The sequence below is a fragment of the Penicillium samsonianum genome (assembly GCF_028829775.1).
Source record: "Penicillium samsonianum strain IBT 33392 chromosome Unknown utg000007l_segment0_segment0, whole genome shotgun sequence".
Taxonomy (NCBI): domain Eukaryota; kingdom Fungi; phylum Ascomycota; class Eurotiomycetes; order Eurotiales; family Aspergillaceae; genus Penicillium; species Penicillium samsonianum.
The window spans coordinates 959,910-981,426 of NW_026643265.1; the positions used below are offsets into that span (position 1 = coordinate 959,910).

The window sequence follows — 21,517 nt, forward strand, 5'->3', positions numbered from 1 at the left end:
TGATACTTCCCTTATACCACTCTAATAGTATCGCACAAAGAACTCACAGAATCTACTGAGAGGTCATTATCAAATCTTGCGAAATACTTAGCCTTGAGCACGCTGTGCCAAATATTGAGCTGCACAATCGGACGCATTATCAATAACAACAAGCTTCTTAAATGGCGAAAATTGCTCTTGCGCCATCTCACCCATGACAAGAGCCTGAAAATCGGACAAGTTCATCAGAGCCCCCGAGAAGATGAGACAGCTAACACTAGGGTCACAAATAGGCTTCTGAGCAAGCGGTTTGATGAGCTGCACCACTGACCTGGCAGCAGAGGTAAGAATCTCAAGTGCCTGTGGATCTGAATTCTGTCGGAACCCCAGCTTTGTGACAACTTGTGCGAGGTCACTGATATAGTGCTTGGGCTGCAAGTCTGAAAAGAGAATGCCGGAAAGTAACTCGCCTTTGGCATGGCCGACCTTTGCCAGAATCTCAGACTCCAATTCTGTCAAGTGTCTCTCTGTACCCTGGCTCATTTCCACGCTGGTCAACAGTGCCTGCAGAGCCTGTTTGCCGATGTCGAAAGCGCTTCCTTGATCTCCGAGAAGAGGACCCCAGCCCCCAGCTCTCCCGATTTGGACTATTTCCCCTCTTGAATTTTTCCTGAATGCCGTCGCGACAGATCCTGTGCCTGAAATGACGGCAATGCCACCATCAACGGAATCATCGATGCCAATGCATGCGCTGAGAAGGGCGCTATCACTTGTCAGACGGAGGACTTCCTTTTGTGCAGAAAGATTCAATAGTTTCTCGAGCCCGTCGGATAACGCTTTCCGTTGATGTGCATGGTGCAGCCCAGCTAGCCCGGCCCATACAGCGGCAAACTTGGGCATTTGAGGATCTGAATGGCCGTATTTTGGAGACAAGCGAGAGACTGCTTGGAGAGTGGCTATTTTGATTTGACCCAAGAGATCGTCCAATGGCACACTATGAAAGTTACAAGGCCCAGCCCGCCCTTGTGCTATGACTTTGGAGCGTGTCGCAATGGAAACAGCGCATTTAGTTCCTCCTCCATCAATTGACAGAAAGATCTCTTCATCCACCGCACACTCCTTGTCGGGTTGAGGCGTCGGGTATTGGAGGCTCTCAACAAATAAACGGAAATTTCCGTCCACTTGATCGAGTGTGTGCCTGGCATGAGCTGGTGCAAGACCGGATACAGCCACTGCACATGCTAGCTTGACACTTCCTCCACACTGAGTGATCAAGATATCCAGAGCGGCATCGTCTTGAGAGGCATCGGCGAATCTCAAGGGGCGGGGTCGTGGCTGGCCACTCCTATCAAGGATATACATGGGGCGTCCCTCGCAAACCTGTTGGATAATCCGCCGGCCACGCGCTTGCAATTTATGATTTTTCGCCCGTACGTCAATCATAAGGCCCATATGTGTTTTGCCTAACTTCACCATTGCGCAGGTACTGATCATGTTCAGGATTTGCTTTGCTGCACTTCCAGCTTTGAGCCGAGTACTCCCAGCGATGAATTCCGGTCCAACCAAAGCGGCGATAATGTGGTTGACACCCAACGCCCCTATAACACATGGTGATGTGTTTTTTATAACGGCTGTCAATGCGCCGTGCTTGATAGCCACCTTGAGCGCCCCGTGTATAAATGGGGTCCGTCCAGAAGCCGAGATGCCCACGACGGTATCTTTAGCAGAGACCCGGAGAGACTCCAGCTGGGATGAACCATCTTGCTCGGAATCCTCAGCTCCCTCTTTCGCTTTGAGAATTGCTTGTTCTCCGCCAGCCACAATGGCGTGGAACTGGCCTTCGTCCGTGGAAAATGTCACCGGCAGTTCGCTGCAGTCCATAAACCCTAACCGGCCACTGTTGCCCGCTCCAACATAGATGACCCGACCACTCGCGCGCAGACGGGGAACAAGAGCTTCAATCAATGATGCAATTTCTGGCAAGCAGCACGCAACTGCGGGTGAGACTTTAGCTTCTTCCGAGTTGAAGGCTTTGCAAAGCCCAAGAGTGTCGAGGGCGTCGCTGGAGGGTGCTAGTACGTTCAGGGCCTCCGTTTGGAGAGCACCTAGATCTTTACAATCAAATAGCGTCATATTAACCGTGAATTGATCTTTGAAATACTTGCATCTGTGAGATTACTGGGATGTTTTTATGTTTTGGCTTCGAGGGCGCGACGCGGGCTCGGGATCTCGCTGCATGCTCGGACACGGATCTCGCTATAGCGAGATCCTATTCTCCACTGCGGAGACCCAGCACGCCATGGCCACGATTCTGTAGCGAAAGCTATATATACAGACTTAGCAGCTGGCCTGCTAAAGACTATCTCGATAACCACCTGAACATTGTTTGTTTAATACACCATGGACACCTCAAAGTCTGCCCGGGAGGCCATCTCGCCAGAAACCCCCAGTGATGGCAATGTCACTTCATCGCCTCCAAAGAGCCGATTTTCAAAGATTCGTCAAGACCCGTGGTACCAGATCGGTCTGGTATCCTTCATCTCCTTCTGCAATCCGGGCATGTACAATGCCCTGACCGGTATGGGAGGCTCGGGCCAGGTTGACAGCACAGTCTCGGCCAACGCCAACGTCGCCACGCACGCATGCACGGCTGCAACGGCACTCTTCATCGTCGGTACCTTCTACAAATATCTAGGGCCTCGTCTCTCCCTTCTCATTGGAGGCTGGACCTACGCTCTCTACGCAGGTGCATTGCTGAACTCAGACCGAGTCACCGGCGGCGGTCCCTTCGTGATTGCAGCCGGAGCGCTGCTTGGTCTAGGGGCAGCCTTCTTCTGGGTTGCGCAGGGTACTATCATGGTGACTTATACGAATGACCAAACGCGCGGACGAGCCATTGGTGTTTTCTGGGTGATTTTCAACTTAGGCGGGACTATCGGCTCGCTGGCTAGTTTCGGTATCAACTACCACTCCAGTTCTGGCACAGTAACGGATTCAACATATATCGCATATATCGTGATCATGCTTTTCGGGTGGCTACTTTCGGTGTTTGTGTGCTCCACCGAGTCTTTGTCAGACAAGTACCACGGTGGTCGCATAGCGCCAGAGTCCAAGGCCCTCAATTGGACCAATTTGAGAGTCACGGTTATCCAGACACTAAAGATTGTCTTTAATTGGAAGAATCTGTGTTTATACCCGATGTTTTACAATGCGAATGTCTTCTACTCATATCAACAAAACGATGTGAATGGCTTGACTTTCAACCTCCGCACTCGCTCCCTCAATAGCGCCCTGTACTGGATTGCCCAGATGCTCGGTGGGCTCTTGATGGGTTCTCTACTCGACCTTCACTACTTTAATCGCCGCACACGAGCGAAGCTTGGCTGGGGAATTCTGTTTGTCACTGGAATGGTTATTTGGGGCGGCGGATATCAGTTCCAGATCTGGAACGATCAACGTCTGAAGCAGGGCTTGAAACAGAAGATTGATTATAAGGACGGGAGCAAGTTCCTAGGTGGGATGTTTTTGTACTTTTTCTACGGGGCGTACGATTCTTTCTGGCAGACATTCTGCTACTGGGTTATAGGGGCTCGGTCGAACAATCCTGTTGTCACTGCCGTCATTGTCGGGGCGTACTCGGCTTTGAAGCCGGCGGGCGGTGCTATGGCCTGGAGAATCAATGCGGAAGGAATCAGTCCATTGACACAGTTTGCTATGAACTGGGGTCTGAGCATTGGGAGTCTGGTGGTGGTCATTCCCACTATATTGACTATTAAGAGGACGAATCATGCCTCGGACGAGCTAGTCGATGAGGAGGTGAAAAAGGTCATCCCCGATGGGGTTTAAATAGTGATAGACTCTGCAATGACCTTTGCCAGTATTTATGTGCCCATACTCTGTAACCTAATTTCTCAGATGCCTCAACAGAAGACATCCTCGCTGGAGACTTGGTTTGATGAGATAGAAGACACTAACGGTGATGATGAATGCAAAGCTTGGTTAAGTAGAGCTTTTGACTCAAGGAATGAATTAGCAATTTTTGTTTCTGGGCGCCGGGAAGGAGGGGAGACTGGAAAATATGTTGGTTTTCTGAAGGGTTCCTTCAACTTCACTCAAAACAGGCTGAACAGGCTGAACAGGCTTCCGGTACATAGGTAGCTGTACGTACCATATTTCCTCTGCCGGGTGGGGCTTTCCTATCTTAGCTGCCGCCGCTTTTATGAGGGCGCTCAGAGTCAGGCTCTCTGAGTAAATTTCAGTCCGGGCTCAGGCTCAGTGAGTGGCTCAGAGCCATCACGTGATAAATCAGTGAGGCCCAATGAACGATCACTGAGTGCTCAGTGAGCACTCAGTGACTCTGATTGGCTGCTCACTGATCGCTCACTGATCACTCACTGATTACTCAGAGACTGATCAGAGCCATCTATTGAGCACTCAGTCCACGCTCAGTCCATGCCCAAAGAAGCCCTTTGCCCCACAATTCTGTTTATTTGCGAACTACTTTTTGATGGCCATCATTTCTCACCATAAGCCCTACTTTTTGAGGTGCACGATCTTCCGATCTCGTCCCCCTCTCAAATTATAACGCACTAGAGCACGATGACGCAAATTGGAAGGCACGGAGTTCATCTATCACGGGGCGGCGTAGGAGAAAAGTCTTCGGTCATATTAAATTACTAAATTATAAAATGAAATTATTTCCCTACTCCAAGCCTCTAAGATAGCTTTCTCTGTTTTCTACCTCATTCTTTTAGTTCCTCGGCCTTTTTTTTTTTTTATATTGTGTGGGAAATTTAACTGGCTATAGGTAGAAAACAATTCTTTACTCAATAAGATGAGATCGCTAAAGAGAAGCGCCACAAATAACTATAAGAGAGTAGCTACGTTTTTAGCGCTCATGCGTATAAGGACTCCATCCGAGAGAAAGATAAAAGGATACCCAAGACTAAGAGGATGTACTGCCGAGCTGTTAATCTTTGGATGGAGTGAGTTGACATTCACTTGTATATAAGGAATACCTAGCGAATGAGTTACTTACTTACTATTAGGTTCGTTGAATAGGAACGAATTGAGGGCTATAAAATGGGGCTAGGCTATGCGATTCTAGACCATACACTTATTAAAGAATTTCTTCGGTGGTATAGTCATTTAGCGCGAGGGAAAAAAAGTAAAAATGGACGGCTAGTGATAACCTCGGTTCTCAATTATGCGGAGAGGCTATTTAGTGGATTTGAAGAAAAAATGTAAATTAAAATTATATTAGAAGACCGGAAAGAGATAACTAGTGTAAGCCCCTTTATGGATCTTACTTTCTATATTCCGGAATGGAACCCAAACTAACTTAGGCATAGTGGGTAAAGAGAACATTGATAGAAAACGAAGGAACGATTAAGAATGTCGAGGATCTAGCCCATAGCTTTACTAGGAAGGATTTTCTCCGAGTGATATCCTCTATATGGCGAGCGGATCATCGACGGTTTATGCCCGGATTGCTTAAGGCTACTATCACGCTAGCTCTTTAACTATATCTTTTCACCGGAGTAAGGATTAGAGCTTTTATACCAGCTTATAAGGACAGAAATGAAAAGGGCCTAAGATACGAGGTGAGAGCACTATAACGTTAAGATTGTGCGTGGCTAATTGCTAAATAGGACATTGATCTATTTTTATTTCCATCCTCTATGGAACCTTGGACGGTAGAGTGTAAAGTCGACTAAAAGTGGCTTAAAGGGAATCGAAACCCAGACTATATAGTGTAAGTTAAATACCAAAAAGAAAGCCTCGAAAAGGGTGGCTTAAATTGAGAGCTCACTCGCTAACTAAAAGTTAAGGTTCGGAATCGGTATTCGTGATACTAAGAGGCTATAATTCGCGTCTGGTTATATTCTCCTATCTATTGCCCTCTAGCACGGTGCTCTGTTTGGTATCGAAACGGTAGAAGACTTTGCCTAGTTTGACCTTTCAAGTGGAAAGCCTATAAAACTACGCTAGAAGGATGAATATCTAAAAAAGCCTGTTCTTAGAAATGTAATAGCTGATGGCCTATAAGACGTTCCACTCTATAAGGAGCGGTTTTGTGAGTTACTACGTGGAATAGTCACGACCGCTAGATATAGTAAGAGTTTGACTATTCATATGATTCGGAAGTATCTTAGAAGTGTTGTTAAAGGTAGGGCAGTCAAAGCTCATAGCTTGTTGAAGGAGCATATATGCTAATTCCCGGTATAGAAAACCATGGCTCTACCTTGGTATCTCAGATTTATGGATATAAAGATACGGGGACATACCCTAAAGAGTATTTATTACACTACTCTCCGATTGATATAGTCTCGGCTATTTTAGGAGAAAAAAACAGTCACATTATATCGAGTACTTCCAAGGTATTAAGAAGTTTTATAAGTGTGGACTTCTAGGGGAATTGCCAGCTGAAATTGAGGCGAGTATCCTGTAGATGCTAGAACTCGTCGATACCAGACGTTAGATCGAGTAACTTAAGGAATCAAGCGACGACAAGGAGCTTTTAGCTGCCGAGAAGCTAAACTATAGAAAGGCCTTGTTTCGACTTCGTCTTATAGAACTAAAGTAATACTAGAACCGCTAGGTACGAGAAAGACGAGACTAAAGGATCCTCAATAAGGGTAAAGAAGAGCTAGTGATTAGTGACGACACCATTTCCACGCGGGCTTAATCCTTACTTATGCCCGAAATCGCCCGGATTTCAATATTAATATCTTCTGATAAGGAGCTTTCGTTTAATGAAATGCTCCTTTTCGTGGATGATCTAAAAGCTTATTATGAACGCGATTTCGGGGTCGCTTACCTTCTATAGGAAAGTCCCATTTAAGGTCGCTACCCCGCTAGAGGCTGCCTCGAAGAAATCAAATAGTGAGTTGCCATATTATATGATTCTGAAATAAATGCTGACTTCCCTAGTCTAAAAAAACCCGATAGAAGTGCTTATATTCATAACTACATTCGACGTGAGATTGCTTTAGATCTTAAAGTCTTAGAATCATAGTTAAGGTTTTATTACGAGTGCATGGATTGGCTGTAATCAAGTTAATAGCGAGATCACTGCTCTTCCTATCTCTAATCATAGAAAATATAGCACTGTGAAGTGATTGTATACCGCTATATAGTCATCCGGCCTGGCTACTACCCCTTCTGCTTGTGGGATATGGATCTCGACGCGGAAGATCGATTATATTAATGGTCGAAAAGCGGTAATCTGAAGCAACATATTAAAGAGAGGCATATACTTAGAGACTAGGAGCCTAGAGCGAAGCCAATATATAGATGTGGCCAAGCTTTCGCTAATAAGCGTGGCCTTCGACATCATTTGTATGACACCTATAAGCTGAATAAAGCCATATGGTTAAATCTAAAGCTTCCGAGAAAGAGAAAGCGTACCTATAAGGCAGAAGCGCAAGTATCTTCTATGGAGTCAGAGGAGCAGCCTCCGAAGAAACTCCGCTTCTACCGCTACCTACCTCCGCGTCACGAGCTTAAGTATCAACTGTTAGAAAACGTATTTATGCCTATTCCCACGTTACATTCGTTTGTCGAGGAACATTAGGAGCAATTTTTCTATTCGAGTCTCTTAGCATAATAGTGTATAATATAATAGTATAGTATATTTCTATTATGGTAGGAAGGAGATCATATATAAATTACTGGCTCTATCTAGGAAGAACCCTAGATATCCTACATATAGTAAAAAACTATATTATGACTTCCTTTCTAATACCATAGACAATGAGATAATACAGATATCATAGATTATCTCATACTGAGGTAATAAAGATATCATAGATTATCTCATCATTTGCCTCCTAATGAACTATATAAGAAGCAAAGACTCCTATATATAACAATTAATTAATCTTACCATCGCCATCTGAGTTACCTATTTAGGATAAGTATAACCATATACATATTTATATATATATATTATAGAGAGGCGCCTAGTATTTATCTCCTAATCCTTACAGCTTTTACCCTATAGCATAGCAAAAACGTGAAACAATACCAAAGCTACTACCATCCAGCCTACAGCGCGATATATCCGTCGGTAAATTCGCAGAGAAATCCCGAGAATATCAGCCAAGTTACTTAGATACCATAAAGCTAGAAGGAATATCATATTAAATAGCGATAGAGTCCCTACTCAGCGACTAGCGGCTGCCATAGATATACTATTTAAAAACAGAAGCAGTAGGTTGATTATGAGGTAGATCAAATGAAGAGTGTTACGCACTGCTAACTGGTCACAGTTAGGTTAGAAGGTTTCCAGGTTATACTTGCCTTATGCTTCTCAGGTTTCCAACGTCAACGATCTGTACTCTCAACCGTACTGTTGCCTAACAGGCCTTACTGCAGGATGGGTCCTATTGAGGTATCGAGGAACGATGCCAGGTAGAGCGCCGAGTAGATCTATACCGGAGTATTGGTCTGCTCGTGAGTGTTGTCAAGTTATAATCAAGTTAAAGAGTCACTGAAGTTCAAAAGGTATACACAAGTAACAATGTATGATTGAAGACGAAGAACTAAACTAGATACATGAATGAGTGTCCTTATATATCCCTGAGTTCTTCCTATGTAGAATGGTAGATCGTAGATGAGTAGAATTGCCTTGGCAGATTCTACCAGTCTACCGTTGACTGTTCTACTACTTGCATGATCACGTGACGGCTTCCGTTGGTGGCAGAGGTTTGCTGGTCCATATAGGCACATATGTACCGGATATCCTCTGGAAGTGGGTCCTGCTCAGGGCTGATCATGCTCTTGCTCACTGAGCATGATCACGGTTTCCCTTTTCCCTGAACACCCGGGTATCCCAGAGTATAGGATGGTGCACGTGATCTGATGACAGATCGTTCGGTTGGCTCTCGGTGGCCCATCAGTAGTTGCGGTCCCCACAACTGATTGGTGACTAGCATGTCCGTAACAAAGAGAAACACCGGCTCGTGTCTAAGGCCCTAGAAGTGAATAGCGGCCAAGAACATACGGATATACAAGATGCTAGCAAATGAAGATATTCATCGTATTACTCTAGGGCGCAAAGACTTTCAAGACTCTAATAATAATAAGACTTATAAAGATGCCGCCAACGGCAATCGTATAAATAGTCAAGATATCCATATTATAAACTAAAAGCAAAGTGAAATCCTAACTATTATATCCTTCTTATAGAGAAAGGATCAGTTACGAGCCGACCTTAAAACAGGTCGCTAAGAGTAAGTATACTCAAAATACCCTAGAGGCTAGATTATAGAAGACAAGTGTCGTGTTATTAAAGGCATGCGCTAAATTAATACGGTAATATTTAAACTTATGATTGCTAGAAACATGCCTATAGTGTCTTTAGGATCATATCAAATGGCCTAAAACGAGGCTACAACGATTCAACTATTGCCCCCAAATGGTGAAGGCCGCGCGGGATATCGAAAAGTGTGGGTAGTATATAGCTCGGATTAACTATTTCGAAGAGTGGATCGCCGTCCCCAAACGGTGGAGTCAGCGGAACACGAAAGAGTGTCGCGGAGTCTACATACGTTTAGTGCAGTTACGAAATTAGCCATTTTTACGTCTTATACAATACTTAGGGCCAGCATAGCGCGATTTTATGGTTTTTCTAGCCTCTAGGTAAATTCTATCACTTAACAGTGCTCTCTAGAAATGTTTATATTCACCATCGAAAGACCAAATGTAGCCAGTTGGCGGTGGGGATATCACAACAAGTTTTGTTGATATGCCACTACAAACAGTGCGATCCTCTGTTTAAGGGTTCAAAAAATCAATTAATAAAACTCCAAATGTACAGTGTCAGACAGATATCAATGTGGTTGATTACTACGGGACGATTTTGATGAACCCTTCAAGTATTTTGCTCATCCGGTCAATATCCATTACGATAAATATTGATCTGATTGAAAAGCACTAGCCTAAGAGACAAAAAAGACCGTCAGGCATAGGTTTAACGGGTGGGTCAACGCATGGAGAACGATGGCGGGCGGTGAAATTGCAATCAAATCTTCCACAACCCTGGTGTTTAAACAGAAGCCGTGAAAAGTATCTTTACTTGAGGTAGGGTAAATAGTATGATTGGTCAGAAAGTAGCAAACTCTCCACCCAGACCTTAGATTCACGTGCACTCCTTGATACCTTGATACGTCTAAGTAGACCTCGCCATACAGTGGATTTCGAAAACAGATTACCCCACAGACACTCTGGCTTTGTTTCTCGGCTCGTATCCGAAACCGCCCTAATCCTAATTTGGGTTACCCTGTAAACATCCTTTTTAGGCTACATTGTTTTTTATACTGTAATTAGATTTCAACATACCTTATGTCGTCGTATAATACTGTAACAACATGTCTATCGAATGTTCTAGATGGGTTTCTCAGAAAGCGGGGAGATCTGCCACGCAACCCATTCCGCGCCAATCTGTCCTCCTTTGACTTTTCCCCCCATCTACATCACACAATACATCACAGCACCTCAGTAGTTCAGCATAGCTTCCAGTCAGTCAGCTGACACCTACCCTCTTCAGCTTTCTAAGGGGCATTGTCGCCAATATGGACGGCGTCAGTGATGCTGCGTCTCTTATTACTTTGCTTCAGCTGGCATCCAATGTCATCAAATACGTCAAGGATGTCAAGAATGTACCATCTCAGAGGAAAAGGTTATTAAGCGCTCTTGTGCAAGCACGTGGCCTACTTTCCACCTTGATAGACCTTACAAATGATGTTTACGATGATAACTGGTCATACACCATTCAGAGTTTGTCCACGCCTAATGGCCCGCTATCGATGTTTCAGGAAATTCTGGAACAGATAGCCGGAAAGATAGGTGTACCATCCTCTGGTTCAACTATTGCACTTGCTTTGCATCGACTCCAGTGGCCGTTTGATCAGACCGGCTTTCAAGACGTGATGGCGTCCCTTGAAAAACTCAAGTCGTAATTTCTGTTGGCTATTGCGAATGACCACCTGCGACTTTCTTTGGCCATCCGAGATGGGCTTAACGAAATTCATAGCCAACTGTCTTCGTCCGCCATTGATTCTCGACGACGAGCTACAATGTCTCTTTCTAGGGAGCAAAAGCTTATTGTGGACTCTCTGTCTCTCATGACCTTATCAGGAGAGATGAATGGAGAGAAGGCCATGCGGATGAGAACCAGTACTGAGTGATTTTTACGACACGTAAACTTCATGCAATGGCACGATGTGAACACTACGCCAAACACTCTTTTGCTCACAGGATCTCCTGGATCGGGCAAATCATCGATATGCCAGGTCACTCGATTTTTCCTTAAAGCTTGGCATCAGTCCGAAATTGAGATCTGCGTCGCGTATTTGGCCCTTGATTCCTTTCAGAAGGAAGAGTTAACGGTGTCCGAAGCTTTATCCAACATTGTACAGCAGATGATGCTGGAACGCCCATATCTCATGGATCATGTCAACACGTTGAAATTCACAGGTGGTCAACTATCACGAGCAGAGAGTATCGATGTTATATGTCGATCAAGACATGACCTCAAACAGTTTTATCTTATTCTGGATGGGCTAGATGAGTGTGAAAATATGGGTAGAGAGCTTTTCGAGGATTTACTTACCATTGAGCCACCTCTCAAAATTTTAGTTGCTACACGACCAAATCGGGGCATTATGATGACCTTTCGAAATTGTGTTATCATAAATTTGAACATGCCCATGTCGCTTTCTGGCCATCTTGAATACGTGATCACATTGCTTGAAAAGGACCCTCGCATATTCGGATATCTTGATCATAATCACGATAACGTTGCTAATGCGGCCAAGATTATTACCGATAAGAGTAACGGAATGTACGTTGCCCTGGGTTGTCCGAGGCGTTTCCCATGGCAAATAGATCACAAATTTAGGATTACTGACTCTCAATAGCAATATACATACCAATGCAATTGTGAACTCTTTAGCCCAGGCAGAAACTAGAGCGGCTTTCGAACTGTTACTATACGACCCACCTTCGTGCCTCCATGACATGTACAAGTTGATGCTTGACAACGTCCTTCAGCAGCCAGCGGAATTTACAGCGTTTGCCAAAAAGACTTTGAGGGTAATGCTACAGGCTAGTAGCCCAGTGAGCATAAGCCACTTGGCAAAAGCTTCAAAGAAAGAGTTGGAAAGTATCTCATACAAACTGCATCTTGGAAGAGATCCCACCGAGGGGGAAATATTTGAAGCATGTGTCTCAAGTTGCAAAGGCTTTGTGTCTGCTGCTAGCTCCACCGATGTTGGGATGCGATTACAACTTTTCCATTTCAGCGGCAAGGAGTTTTTACAAGTGAATGGACTACCTGAATAGCAAGTGGTTCTTATTAACTTATATTTATGAATAGAATTATCTGTAGATTGAATTACAGTACCATGAGCATGTCTTCCTGTTCTCTTCAGTTTCATTCTCGACTTCCTATACATAAACTATCCTTAATTCGTGTCGTTTTTCCGCGCATTTTAATGTTGGCACTATTAGGGACAATCGAAAGTCTTGGAATGAGATATTCTCAGAATAGTTTTAATGCATTGGACTCCGTCAAGGTTCTCAGTGAGCTGTGCCGCAATTAGCAGGCACGTGAGATGCCGTGGGTGGTGGGCGCCTGAATGCCTCCACGTGCAATTCAGGCGATGGTTAGTGCGATTCAGAATTTCCAAGAATTAAAGTCATTAGCCAAATAACTGAGATACAACGTGTAGCTTCGTTGACATATCGTGTATAGTATTTTAGCTATTCTGGAGATAGTGGTCCAGAAGGATAGATTGGATGCAAATTCATGGGGTAAGTGTTTCTAATTGGCAGTGATGGGTGCTGACGTGTTAATGTATAAGTTTCGTGTAATATACAATATTATACGTAATGGAACTGTGCTGGAAGTAAATGGCGTCTATTTTTAGAAAGGTGGTATCTACGCAGCGTAAAGTCTCGCCAAGTATGAGTTAGGGTGGTTTCGGTTACATGGAATCTGTTTCAAAATCTGCTGTACGCTTAACTGTACTTGGTTACGCCGGAACGGCCCCCCGCGCCGCCCTCGGCGGCCCTTCTGGCACCCGCCCCTGTCGATGGCGAGGGCGCCTTGTGCCCCCCGATGCCCCGCCTGGCCCCCCGTGCCCGCGCTAGTACCCCCCAACTGGTCAGGTTGGGGGTGTCGAAAATCGGCCTAGCAGCATTGAGTCTTGTGATGCATGAGATTTCGAGGGCTCCGTAAAATACTGTAAATCTATGCAGAACATTCTAGGTGGGGCGCCTGAAAGGGGAGGGGTCGTTGCCCTAGCGATCGGGCTTGATCTATGCTGGCCGTACTCCTGTTCTTCCCTTTCATGTATGAAAGATGTACGGAACCGGGGTCATGATTGGACAAACATATTTCCAATAAATTTTGGAGTGCATTAGCTGAGCGGTTGGAAGACCAATCGCAGATGAGTAGCTAGCGCTGACCATCTGCTTAGCTGTTCGCCGGCTTTCTTTTAAGATGGCCGTCGCCCTCGAGCCCTCTTAAAATCCAATTTCGTTCACAAATTTACCCGAATTGATATCCCATCTTTGCGAGATCCTAACGGTCGGCTGCTTTGAATCATGGTAGGCCTTTTGTATATCAGGATGGCGACAAATATCGTGTACTAACAATTGACGTGACTTCGCAGCCTTTGAGACAGCTCCTTCCAACCAATGACCCATCAACGCTGGATCAGGAACTTGAAGTCGAGTAGGTTGGCCTCTTCGATTCTATCATAAGCTGCTAACAGTATATAAAGTATTATTGCTGTTCATGACCTTAATCCCCAAAGTAAATCTGAAACAGAACACGCATGGGATACGTGGAGAGCTCCTGCTGGGAACGACGGCCGGCTATGGCTTCGAGACGACTTGTCAACCACGACACCGCATGCGAGAATTATGTTATATGAATACGATTCTACGCTCTTTTTCGGTGATCAGAAGGGAAGCTTTTGTGATAAGGCCAACAGCTTTCTGGAGGATGTTCGAATCGCCAGAGAAGATGTAGGATCATCTATCTACATAATAAAAGGACTGAGCTGAATAATATTGCAGGCTCCCAACCGACCCTTGATACTGCTTGGACATAGCCTTGGAGGATTACTCATCGAACAGGTAACTCCGCTAAGTTGGAAAATGGTGACATAAGCTAAGAGAGATTCAGTCGTTGATTAATGCCTATAATTCTTCCGATATGCAATATAGCGCGATCCTTCAAGTAACGTACGGAAAAAACTCAAGTTACTGCGGGGATGTACTAATATCACTAGGACTGGGCTTTGTTTCTTCGCTACACCACATGCTGGAGGTTCCACTGGCCTGGTAGCATTAGGTGCTTGTGCCAGCAGAATTGCGATGGCTCTCAACTTCAAGCATGACGACACGATAATTGAAACGCTAAAAAGTGGGTCATTGTTTACGGATCTTTTGCAAGAACAGTGGCGTCACCGATTAGACCAATTCGATATTGTCTCCTTCTGGGGAAGAAGAGATAGTGTAAGTCTCACAAAGCCCGTTTATGGCAATACAGAAAATTTAATACCGTGTGATAAGATTGTCGAAAAGAAAAGTGCAATATTTGGGCTTTCTGGGAACAAAGAGCGGCAGATTTCACTTAACGCGGATCATAGCACGATCTGCCGATTTGGAACCACAATAGTCGATCAAGATAACTTGACGATCGTGAAGAGCAATTTGAAAGGCTTATATACAAGGGCACTGACAGCTGGTAAGATGAATTCGGATCTACTCATATCAAAAATGATACCGCATGTACCCGTGGATAACAAGGGAGCCTTTCGAAGAAATTTGCGATACGCTTGAGTTGAATCAAAGATTGTATGGGTCGTTTCCTTTAAATGGGCAAGCTCATTTTAATTTCAAGCAAACGTTTCTTTTTAAGGCTTCCAAGGATATTTGATCCACACGCAGTAACAAAACATAGATGAATATTGTGCTAACCAACTGATATGACAGCCAACCCAAAAAGACCTCCTTGAGCTTTCTTTGATGGAAATACTCGAGCTAATCAAGAACAAAGACGATCTTTGCCAGACTATATTGCACCATTCCAACAGAGATGCTACCCTAAGTGCGACGAGTCTACGAAGCACTCAGACTAGCATTCATACTCAGCTTGGGTTGGCTCTACTAGCTGCGACTGCATTAACTTACTCTGCCTCCGGAAGTGGGCTTGGTCTTGGTTTAGCTCTCCCTGTGAGTGCTGTTGGTCTTTCGGCTGTATATAATAGGAGCGTTATTCGGAATGACCACAGCCTCCATTCTTCTTTAGAAGACGTAAAGAATGTCTCTCTTAAGATGGAACAGCAACTAATGGAGGCTCATCAACGTACCGACCTACTTAGAGAATACGAAAAACTCCAGCGGGAGCGACAGGAATTGGAGCAAGAGCAAGGAAGACATCAAAAAGAGAAGGAAGATTGGGTAGCAAAGATGAGAGAAGCAAGGGAAAATCATGACGCAGCTGTGCAACAAATATTGGATCAGGCAGTTCAAGCAGATGAACTACTATCGAGCATGAAGAGAAACTACGAAGAGGCTGAGGCTGTAACAAGATGTGAGACAGGATGGACTTCAATATTTTCAGCCGCAAAGGCTTTCATTGTGAGAGGAGAGAGAATCTAGGAATCTACGATGAAATAGTAGATGCTGGAAAATCTCTAGATGCGTGGAGAGAGGAAGAAACTATCTACAGGCTATCTGGGACTAAAGGCTAGGAGCAAACAGAGAGAGGGGGTCACGTGATCTCTGACACCCCCCACGACTAGCACTTAGTCGTCAGAAACAGAAACTGCATAGTAAAGAACCACCTTCTCCATGAAAAACCAGTCGTTTGTAACCTTCAATAACCCCCCATTTTCAGTATGTAAACTGGAATTCATGCATTTTTATAGACCAAAAGGCCCATATTTGCAATCCATCTCTTGAACATGATCTTGCCGAGGGGTTTGGTTAGGCCATCAGCGGCCATTTCAGCAGTAGGAATTTTGACGAACTTGATAGTGCCGGCAGCCACTTCTTCACGAAGTCGATGATACCTGATAGCGATGTGCTTCGTGTTCGCATGGAATTCAGGATTCGAAGCCAAAGCAATTGCACCATTGTTATCGGCATAGATGGGAATTGGCTTCACAAGAAAGCCAGGAATACCGATTTCCGTTAATAGTTGTGTGAGCCAGATAGCTTCCTGCGTAGCAAGAGCTTCTGCAATGTATTCACTCTCTGTAGTAGAGAGCGCAACACAAGATTGCTTTTTCGACGTCCACGAAATAGCTCCACCCCCTATTTTGAAGATAAAGCCAGAGGTCGATAGGCCTTTTTCAGCATGGGGGCCAGCCCAGTTAGTATCACAATAGCCATATAGAGAACAGTCTCCATTCGCTTGGAAAGAGATAGCGAGATGCTTTGAACTAGTAAGGTACCGGAATACCCTTTTCAATGCTTGGAAATGAATCTCACCGGGATTCTTAGTATGCCGAGCAAGCTTAATCACCATAAAAGAAAGATCTGGCCGGGTGGAAACCATCAACTAGATGAGAGTGCCGATCTTGGTTTGAAACTCCTTGATTTCTTGCTTTATGGTAGCGCCATCAAATGGGATAAGAGCTTGTTTCTCATCTATTGGGGTAGCCACTAGCTTACAGTTTTCGAGGCCAAAGCGGGTGAGAATTTGATCAATATAGTTAGATTGAGATAGGTAAATAGTACTATCATTATTGATACTATTATCATACTTGCTATAGTAGACATTGATCGCCAGATATCGTTCGAGAATGCCTTTATTAGAGATATCAAAGTGCTTAGAGATAGCAGCTTTGAAAGCTTGAATCTCTGTTTCAGATGGTGAGAGAACCAGAAGATCATCAATATAAACCATAATATAGAGTGGAGTCTTGCCATGTTTGATAAAGATGGAATGATTAGATTGAGTGCGGACGAATCCTAGAGAGATTAGTACGTCATGAAGAAGATGATACCACTCTCGGGGGCTTTGTTTCAGTCCATAGATCGTCTTCAAGAGCAAGCCGATCTTACCAGGATACTCTTCTCGCTGTCCTTCTGGAAGCTTAATCTCAATTGGCTCTTTCAATTCAGTATAGAGAAAAGCTGTCATGATATCAACATGGTGTAACAGCCAGCCTTTAGCTGTAGCAATGGCAGTAAAAATCTTGAAAGTCATCGGCTTTGCCATAACGGTATAGACTTCATGGAAGTCTAAATCCTTGACTTGGCGGAAACCACGTGCGATAAGACGAGCTTTATATGTGCCATTATGTTTTATTTTAAACACCCAGCGAAGTGAGAGAGGCTTCTTTTTACCTTTCTTTGATGATCTGTCGATGATTCTCTAGGTGCTATTGAGAATTTGGCGATGTAGTTCTTTGTGTGTAGCAGCTAGCCATTTGTCTTTCTCGATACAAGATATGGCTTGTTCCCAGCCATTTGGTTCAAAACTAATATCGTTAGGCGTTAATATGGAAGGGGCATATTGATCCTTGAATTTGGAAGTAGCTGCGGAAAAAAGATTGATAAGAACTTCTGGGAAGTCAGCTAGTAGTTGTAGAACATTGGCATTAAAGAAGGATTTGCTAGCAAGGCTGTCAATGTATGCCTGGCTAGGCTTCTTGATTCTTGTGGAGCGACGTAAACCTTGATCTTGGTCTGTCGAAGCTTGAATTCTGGCTTTGAAGCTTGGATCAGTCACATTGTCCGGAATAGGATCTATGTGTTGGAACGATAACGATGGTCCCTGTTGAGATGGTAATGCATTATGTTGAAATGGTGATTGATTATGATGAGGTCGTGAATCCTAGGAAAAATCCTTATTGACAACAACCCGGGAAGGCAGTTGTGGCTCGACGAGAGCCCCTCGCCTACCTACTTTAAAGTGGGCACCTTGTTCCACCTATTGTGCCTCCATATCCGTACCAAAACTACCCGCCATTCTAACATTAGTATATGAATTTAACCAGGCAAGATCTTCTTTAAAGAGCGTGGGATTCGACGGATCGAGAGCATTAGACGGGCGAGCGTTATCTTCATCGTTAGTATCTTCGACGGAGGGAGGAGGAGGGGAAACCGAGTCGTCTCGTATATTAAAAGGATTGTTAAGGTGAGGTTGTAGAAAATCAATGGGAATATAACGATCCGATGCCGATTGAGATCCTTCGTGTGGAACCATGCTAGCAATATTAAGATTATAAGCTAGATCTGGAAGCATCGCTGGAGAGGGGTTTTCATTGAAAATGACATTGCGAGAACGTTCGATCTTCTTAGTGCGCACATTGTACAGCACATAGTTATCTCCTTCGTTATAAGCAATAAGCCTGGCTTCTTCCATGTGAGAGTCCAGCTTTGTTGCACGCTTTTCCTTTGGAATTAGGAACCAGCATTAACAACTAAGAGCGCGAAGGTTAGAGAGATCGGGCTTCTTGCCGTATAAAGCTTCGTAAGGAGATATGTCGATCTTTGAAGCATAGAGCCGATTCATAGTGTAGTTGATTCCACTAAGAAGATAGCCCTAAAGATATTTTGGAAGCTGATACTCGCTCATAACAGCAACCAAGGGTTCCACAAGATGTCGATTCTTAATCTCTGCCACGCTATTAAGTTGTTTCGTATAGGGTGGGGTTGGATCCCAAATTGTCCCTTTCGACGACAGATAAGTGGCAAGTGGTTTGTGTTTAGGAGTATCATCGCCATGAACCTTCTTCATAGTGTAACCAAACTGTGTTTTTAGGTACGTTTCAAGCTGAATATACACTTCGGTGATCTGAGATCTTGACTTGAGAAGAAACAGCTAGGTGAAACGGGTGGCATCGTCGGTAAAGGTCACAAAGTAGTGTTCACCACCATATGAGGCGATTGAGATTGGTCCCTAAATGTCGATATGAAGAAATTCGCCAGGCTTCGATCTGATCGATCTCTCCTTGCCAAAAGGAAGAGTATGGCCCTTACCTTTTATATAAGGCGGGTAAGGAAAGGTGACACTAGCACCCTTTTTAAGCTTGATGCCTTCTATATAAGATTCCATTTTACGGACTCGATTCTCACCGGTATAACAAGCACGACGATGTGCTAAATCAATTGAGATTGGGGTAGGCGAGCCTTTATTGAGAGCGAACACTGAGTTTGGAGAACCGGAAATAAGATCTAGATGACAGACTTGACTGTAATGTAGCATCTGATCCACTTTGTCGACACCATTGCAATTCAGCTAGTAATGTTCACCTTCGTAGGTGGTAAAACCAATGGTAGACTCTGTAGAACCGGTAGCATCTTGATGCTTAAAGGTCATTAAGCCATTCTTCACCTAAGTGCTAATATCTGCTTTGTTAAGAGCAGACATTGAGATTAGGCTAGATCGTAGATCTGGCGTAAGCCAGACTTTCTGGAGGATCAAAGGCATCTCCAAACGATTAGTTGAATCCTGATTTAGGAGCTGTAAAATGATATCTCTATATCCTTCTGTGTAAAAAATATCACCTGTCGCCGTAGAAATAGGCAAAACACATTCTCTGAAGTTAATAAAAACAGATCTGTGTGGCGTCATATGTGTAGAGGTGCCGGAATCAATCATCTAGCGCGAGACATCGTTGTTGTCGTTGGCTAGTTGGCCCTGTTTTGACACAATGTGAGATCCTACATTTGTATAAAAAGCTTCTGCAGTTCTATTAAAAATGGCATTTATAAAAAGCGTATTGTAGCGAGCTAGAGGATCGCCGGAGGGGGGTCCTTACTAAGGACTAGAGGGAGCTGAGAAGGGAGCAAAGACTGCATTTGCACCCTATTGTGGTTGGCTTGAAATGATACGACCACTGCTGTCTATATGGCCAATAATCTGGCCGGGGATAGGGATAGGGACTTGTTGAATTTGAGGTTGTGGCTGCTGTATTGTGGTTGTATTAGCAGAGCCTTTAGGTTTCAAAGGACACTTTGACGAGAAGTGGTTTCCTATGGATTTATGGTGGGAGCAGAAAATAACATTCTCTTCTCGGACGAAGTCTGTCTTCTTCTTGGACTTCTCCTTGTCCTTGTCCTTATTGTTTGAATTGGGTTGAGTTCCACCCTTCTTGTCCTTCTTCTTGTCATTATTAGATGATGAAGCTTGGTTGGTGGAAGTGGCATTGGCAGATGTAGGGAGGGTCGGGTTGATGGAGCGGTTGTTAGTCTTTGCTTTAACGAATTCAACATAGACTCTTTCCATTAAGTGAGGATCTTTCTCATTAACTTTGAGATTTTGTAGAAAGGCGTGACAGCGAGCGTTTTCAGCAATTGCTTTCTTGAATTGACATAGTTCCATGACTGGAGTCATAGAGCCAGTAGTTGCAACGAGGTCTCGGTGTGCTTCTTGGAATTTGCGTATAAAATCGGAAGCGGTTCCGTTCTTGAAGCGCATATCCACAAATTTGTTATAGCGAGCATAGCTCTGCTGGTGAGAGGACACCATGTATGTCTTGCGAAGCTTCTTGAAAGCTTCACGGGCATCGGTAGTTTGAGAGATCAGAGAGGTGGCCTCGACGCCGAGGGTCTTTCTGATTTGAAGGCAGGCTCTGTTGTTGATAGTCTGCCATTTTATACAATTGGTATTGTAGTTCTTCCGAAGAGCTTTGTTTTCTTCAGTGATTTCCTTCACACGAGCGCGAATGTCAGCGGGAGTGATCTGACTTTCTGGTGTGCCATCCTCAATGATAAGGGCTTTTGCTTCTCTAGGAGAGTTATCAGCGAAACATGGAGGAAGTGGTTGATCGATACCATGAGAGATCATACGGGCATAGTAACGATTGTTGGCAGCAAGTGCCAGATACAGGGCTGTTTCCCAGTCTCTGTAGTTTGACTATCCCTTCAGTTTTGGGACGGAGTCAGCGATATCAATTTCATGACTTCCGACCTCGAAGTCTTCGAGATCAAAGGTTTCTTCCATATCGTCGAATCGCTAGCACCGACGGAGTGCTAGTTATCGATTTCCGGAAGGATTGTGGGGTTGTCGAGCGATGATTCGTCGACGACGGTGGATCCACTTCAGATCGGGATCCAATGGGGTGGTTAGTTGGAGTTTTAATTCCAACCAGGGTAGTCGAGATGTCGATCTCGGCTAGTTGTTATGTTGTGAAAACTCTGATTGGTGGGACCGGGATGGGACCACGCAGATTCCACAGTGGGGTGGTGCGACGCAATGCACCAATTGGAGGAAACAGAGGCTTTGAAGCTTGCAGTGTTGTAGAGGCTTCAAAAGCACGGTGCTCATAACCTGAGGGAGAGAGAATCTAGGAATCTACGATGAAATAGTAGATGCTGGAAAATCTCTAGATGCGTGGAGAGAGGAAGAAACTATCTACAGGCTATCTGGGACTAAAGGCTAGGAGCAAACAGAGAGAGGGGGTCACGTGATCTCTGACACATTGCTTACTTGGCCAGATGGCTTTCATAGGAAGATCAGAGGAGCGAATTAATGCACAGTTGACAATGGCAATCCAAGTGA

The 21,517-nt window shown here is 44.4% G+C and overlaps 8 protein-coding genes across 8 annotated transcripts; 6 read left to right on the top strand and 2 right to left on the bottom strand.

Annotated features, from left to right (window-relative positions):
• Positions 1–87: 87 nt before the first annotated feature.
• Positions 88–2,112, bottom strand: N7471_011185 (glucokinase regulator family protein; the record flags this gene model as incomplete). The annotated part of the gene is made up of 1 exon (XM_057283904.1): positions 88–2,112. The coding sequence occupies one exon, from the start codon at positions 2,110–2,112 to the stop codon at positions 88–90; it is 2,025 nt and encodes a 674-aa protein (XP_057130170.1).
• Positions 2,113–2,379: 267 nt separating this feature from the next.
• Positions 2,380–3,825, top strand: N7471_011186 (uncharacterized protein; the record flags this gene model as incomplete). The annotated part of the gene is made up of 1 exon (XM_057283905.1): positions 2,380–3,825. One exon carries the CDS (start codon positions 2,380–2,382, stop codon positions 3,823–3,825), a length of 1,446 nt encoding a protein of 481 aa, XP_057130171.1.
• Positions 3,826–5,185: 1,360 nt separating this feature from the next.
• N7471_011187 (uncharacterized protein) lies at positions 5,186–5,501 on the top strand (the record flags this gene model as incomplete). The annotated part of the gene is made up of 3 exons (XM_057283906.1): positions 5,186–5,222; positions 5,246–5,265; positions 5,331–5,501. The coding sequence occupies 3 exons, from the start codon at positions 5,186–5,188 to the stop codon at positions 5,499–5,501; spliced, it is 228 nt and encodes a 75-aa protein (XP_057130172.1).
• Positions 5,502–6,016: 515 nt separating this feature from the next.
• N7471_011188 (uncharacterized protein) lies at positions 6,017–6,430 on the top strand (the record flags this gene model as incomplete). Its single annotated transcript, XM_057283907.1, has 4 exons — positions 6,017–6,055; positions 6,100–6,148; positions 6,208–6,274; positions 6,307–6,430. The coding sequence occupies 4 exons, from the start codon at positions 6,017–6,019 to the stop codon at positions 6,428–6,430; spliced, it is 279 nt and encodes a 92-aa protein (XP_057130173.1).
• Positions 6,431–6,773: 343 nt separating this feature from the next.
• On the top strand, positions 6,774–7,555 carry N7471_011189 (uncharacterized protein; the record flags this gene model as incomplete). Its single annotated transcript, XM_057283908.1, has 4 exons — positions 6,774–6,864; positions 7,003–7,091; positions 7,119–7,202; positions 7,250–7,555. 4 exons carry the CDS (start codon positions 6,774–6,776, stop codon positions 7,553–7,555), a joined length of 570 nt encoding a protein of 189 aa, XP_057130174.1.
• Positions 7,556–10,556: 3,001 nt separating this feature from the next.
• N7471_011190 (uncharacterized protein) lies at positions 10,557–11,171 on the top strand (the record flags this gene model as incomplete). The annotated part of the gene is made up of 2 exons (XM_057283909.1): positions 10,557–10,939; positions 11,018–11,171. The coding sequence occupies 2 exons, from the start codon at positions 10,557–10,559 to the stop codon at positions 11,169–11,171; spliced, it is 537 nt and encodes a 178-aa protein (XP_057130175.1).
• Positions 11,172–11,192: 21 nt separating this feature from the next.
• Positions 11,193–12,327, top strand: N7471_011191 (uncharacterized protein; the record flags this gene model as incomplete). The annotated part of the gene is made up of 2 exons (XM_057283910.1): positions 11,193–11,827; positions 11,904–12,327. The coding sequence occupies 2 exons, from the start codon at positions 11,193–11,195 to the stop codon at positions 12,325–12,327; spliced, it is 1,059 nt and encodes a 352-aa protein (XP_057130176.1).
• Positions 12,328–19,822: 7,495 nt separating this feature from the next.
• Positions 19,823–20,959, bottom strand: N7471_011192 (uncharacterized protein; the record flags this gene model as incomplete). The annotated part of the gene is made up of 2 exons (XM_057283911.1): positions 19,823–20,872; positions 20,927–20,959. 2 exons carry the CDS (start codon positions 20,957–20,959, stop codon positions 19,823–19,825), a joined length of 1,083 nt encoding a protein of 360 aa, XP_057130177.1.
• Positions 20,960–21,517: the final 558 nt, after the last annotated feature.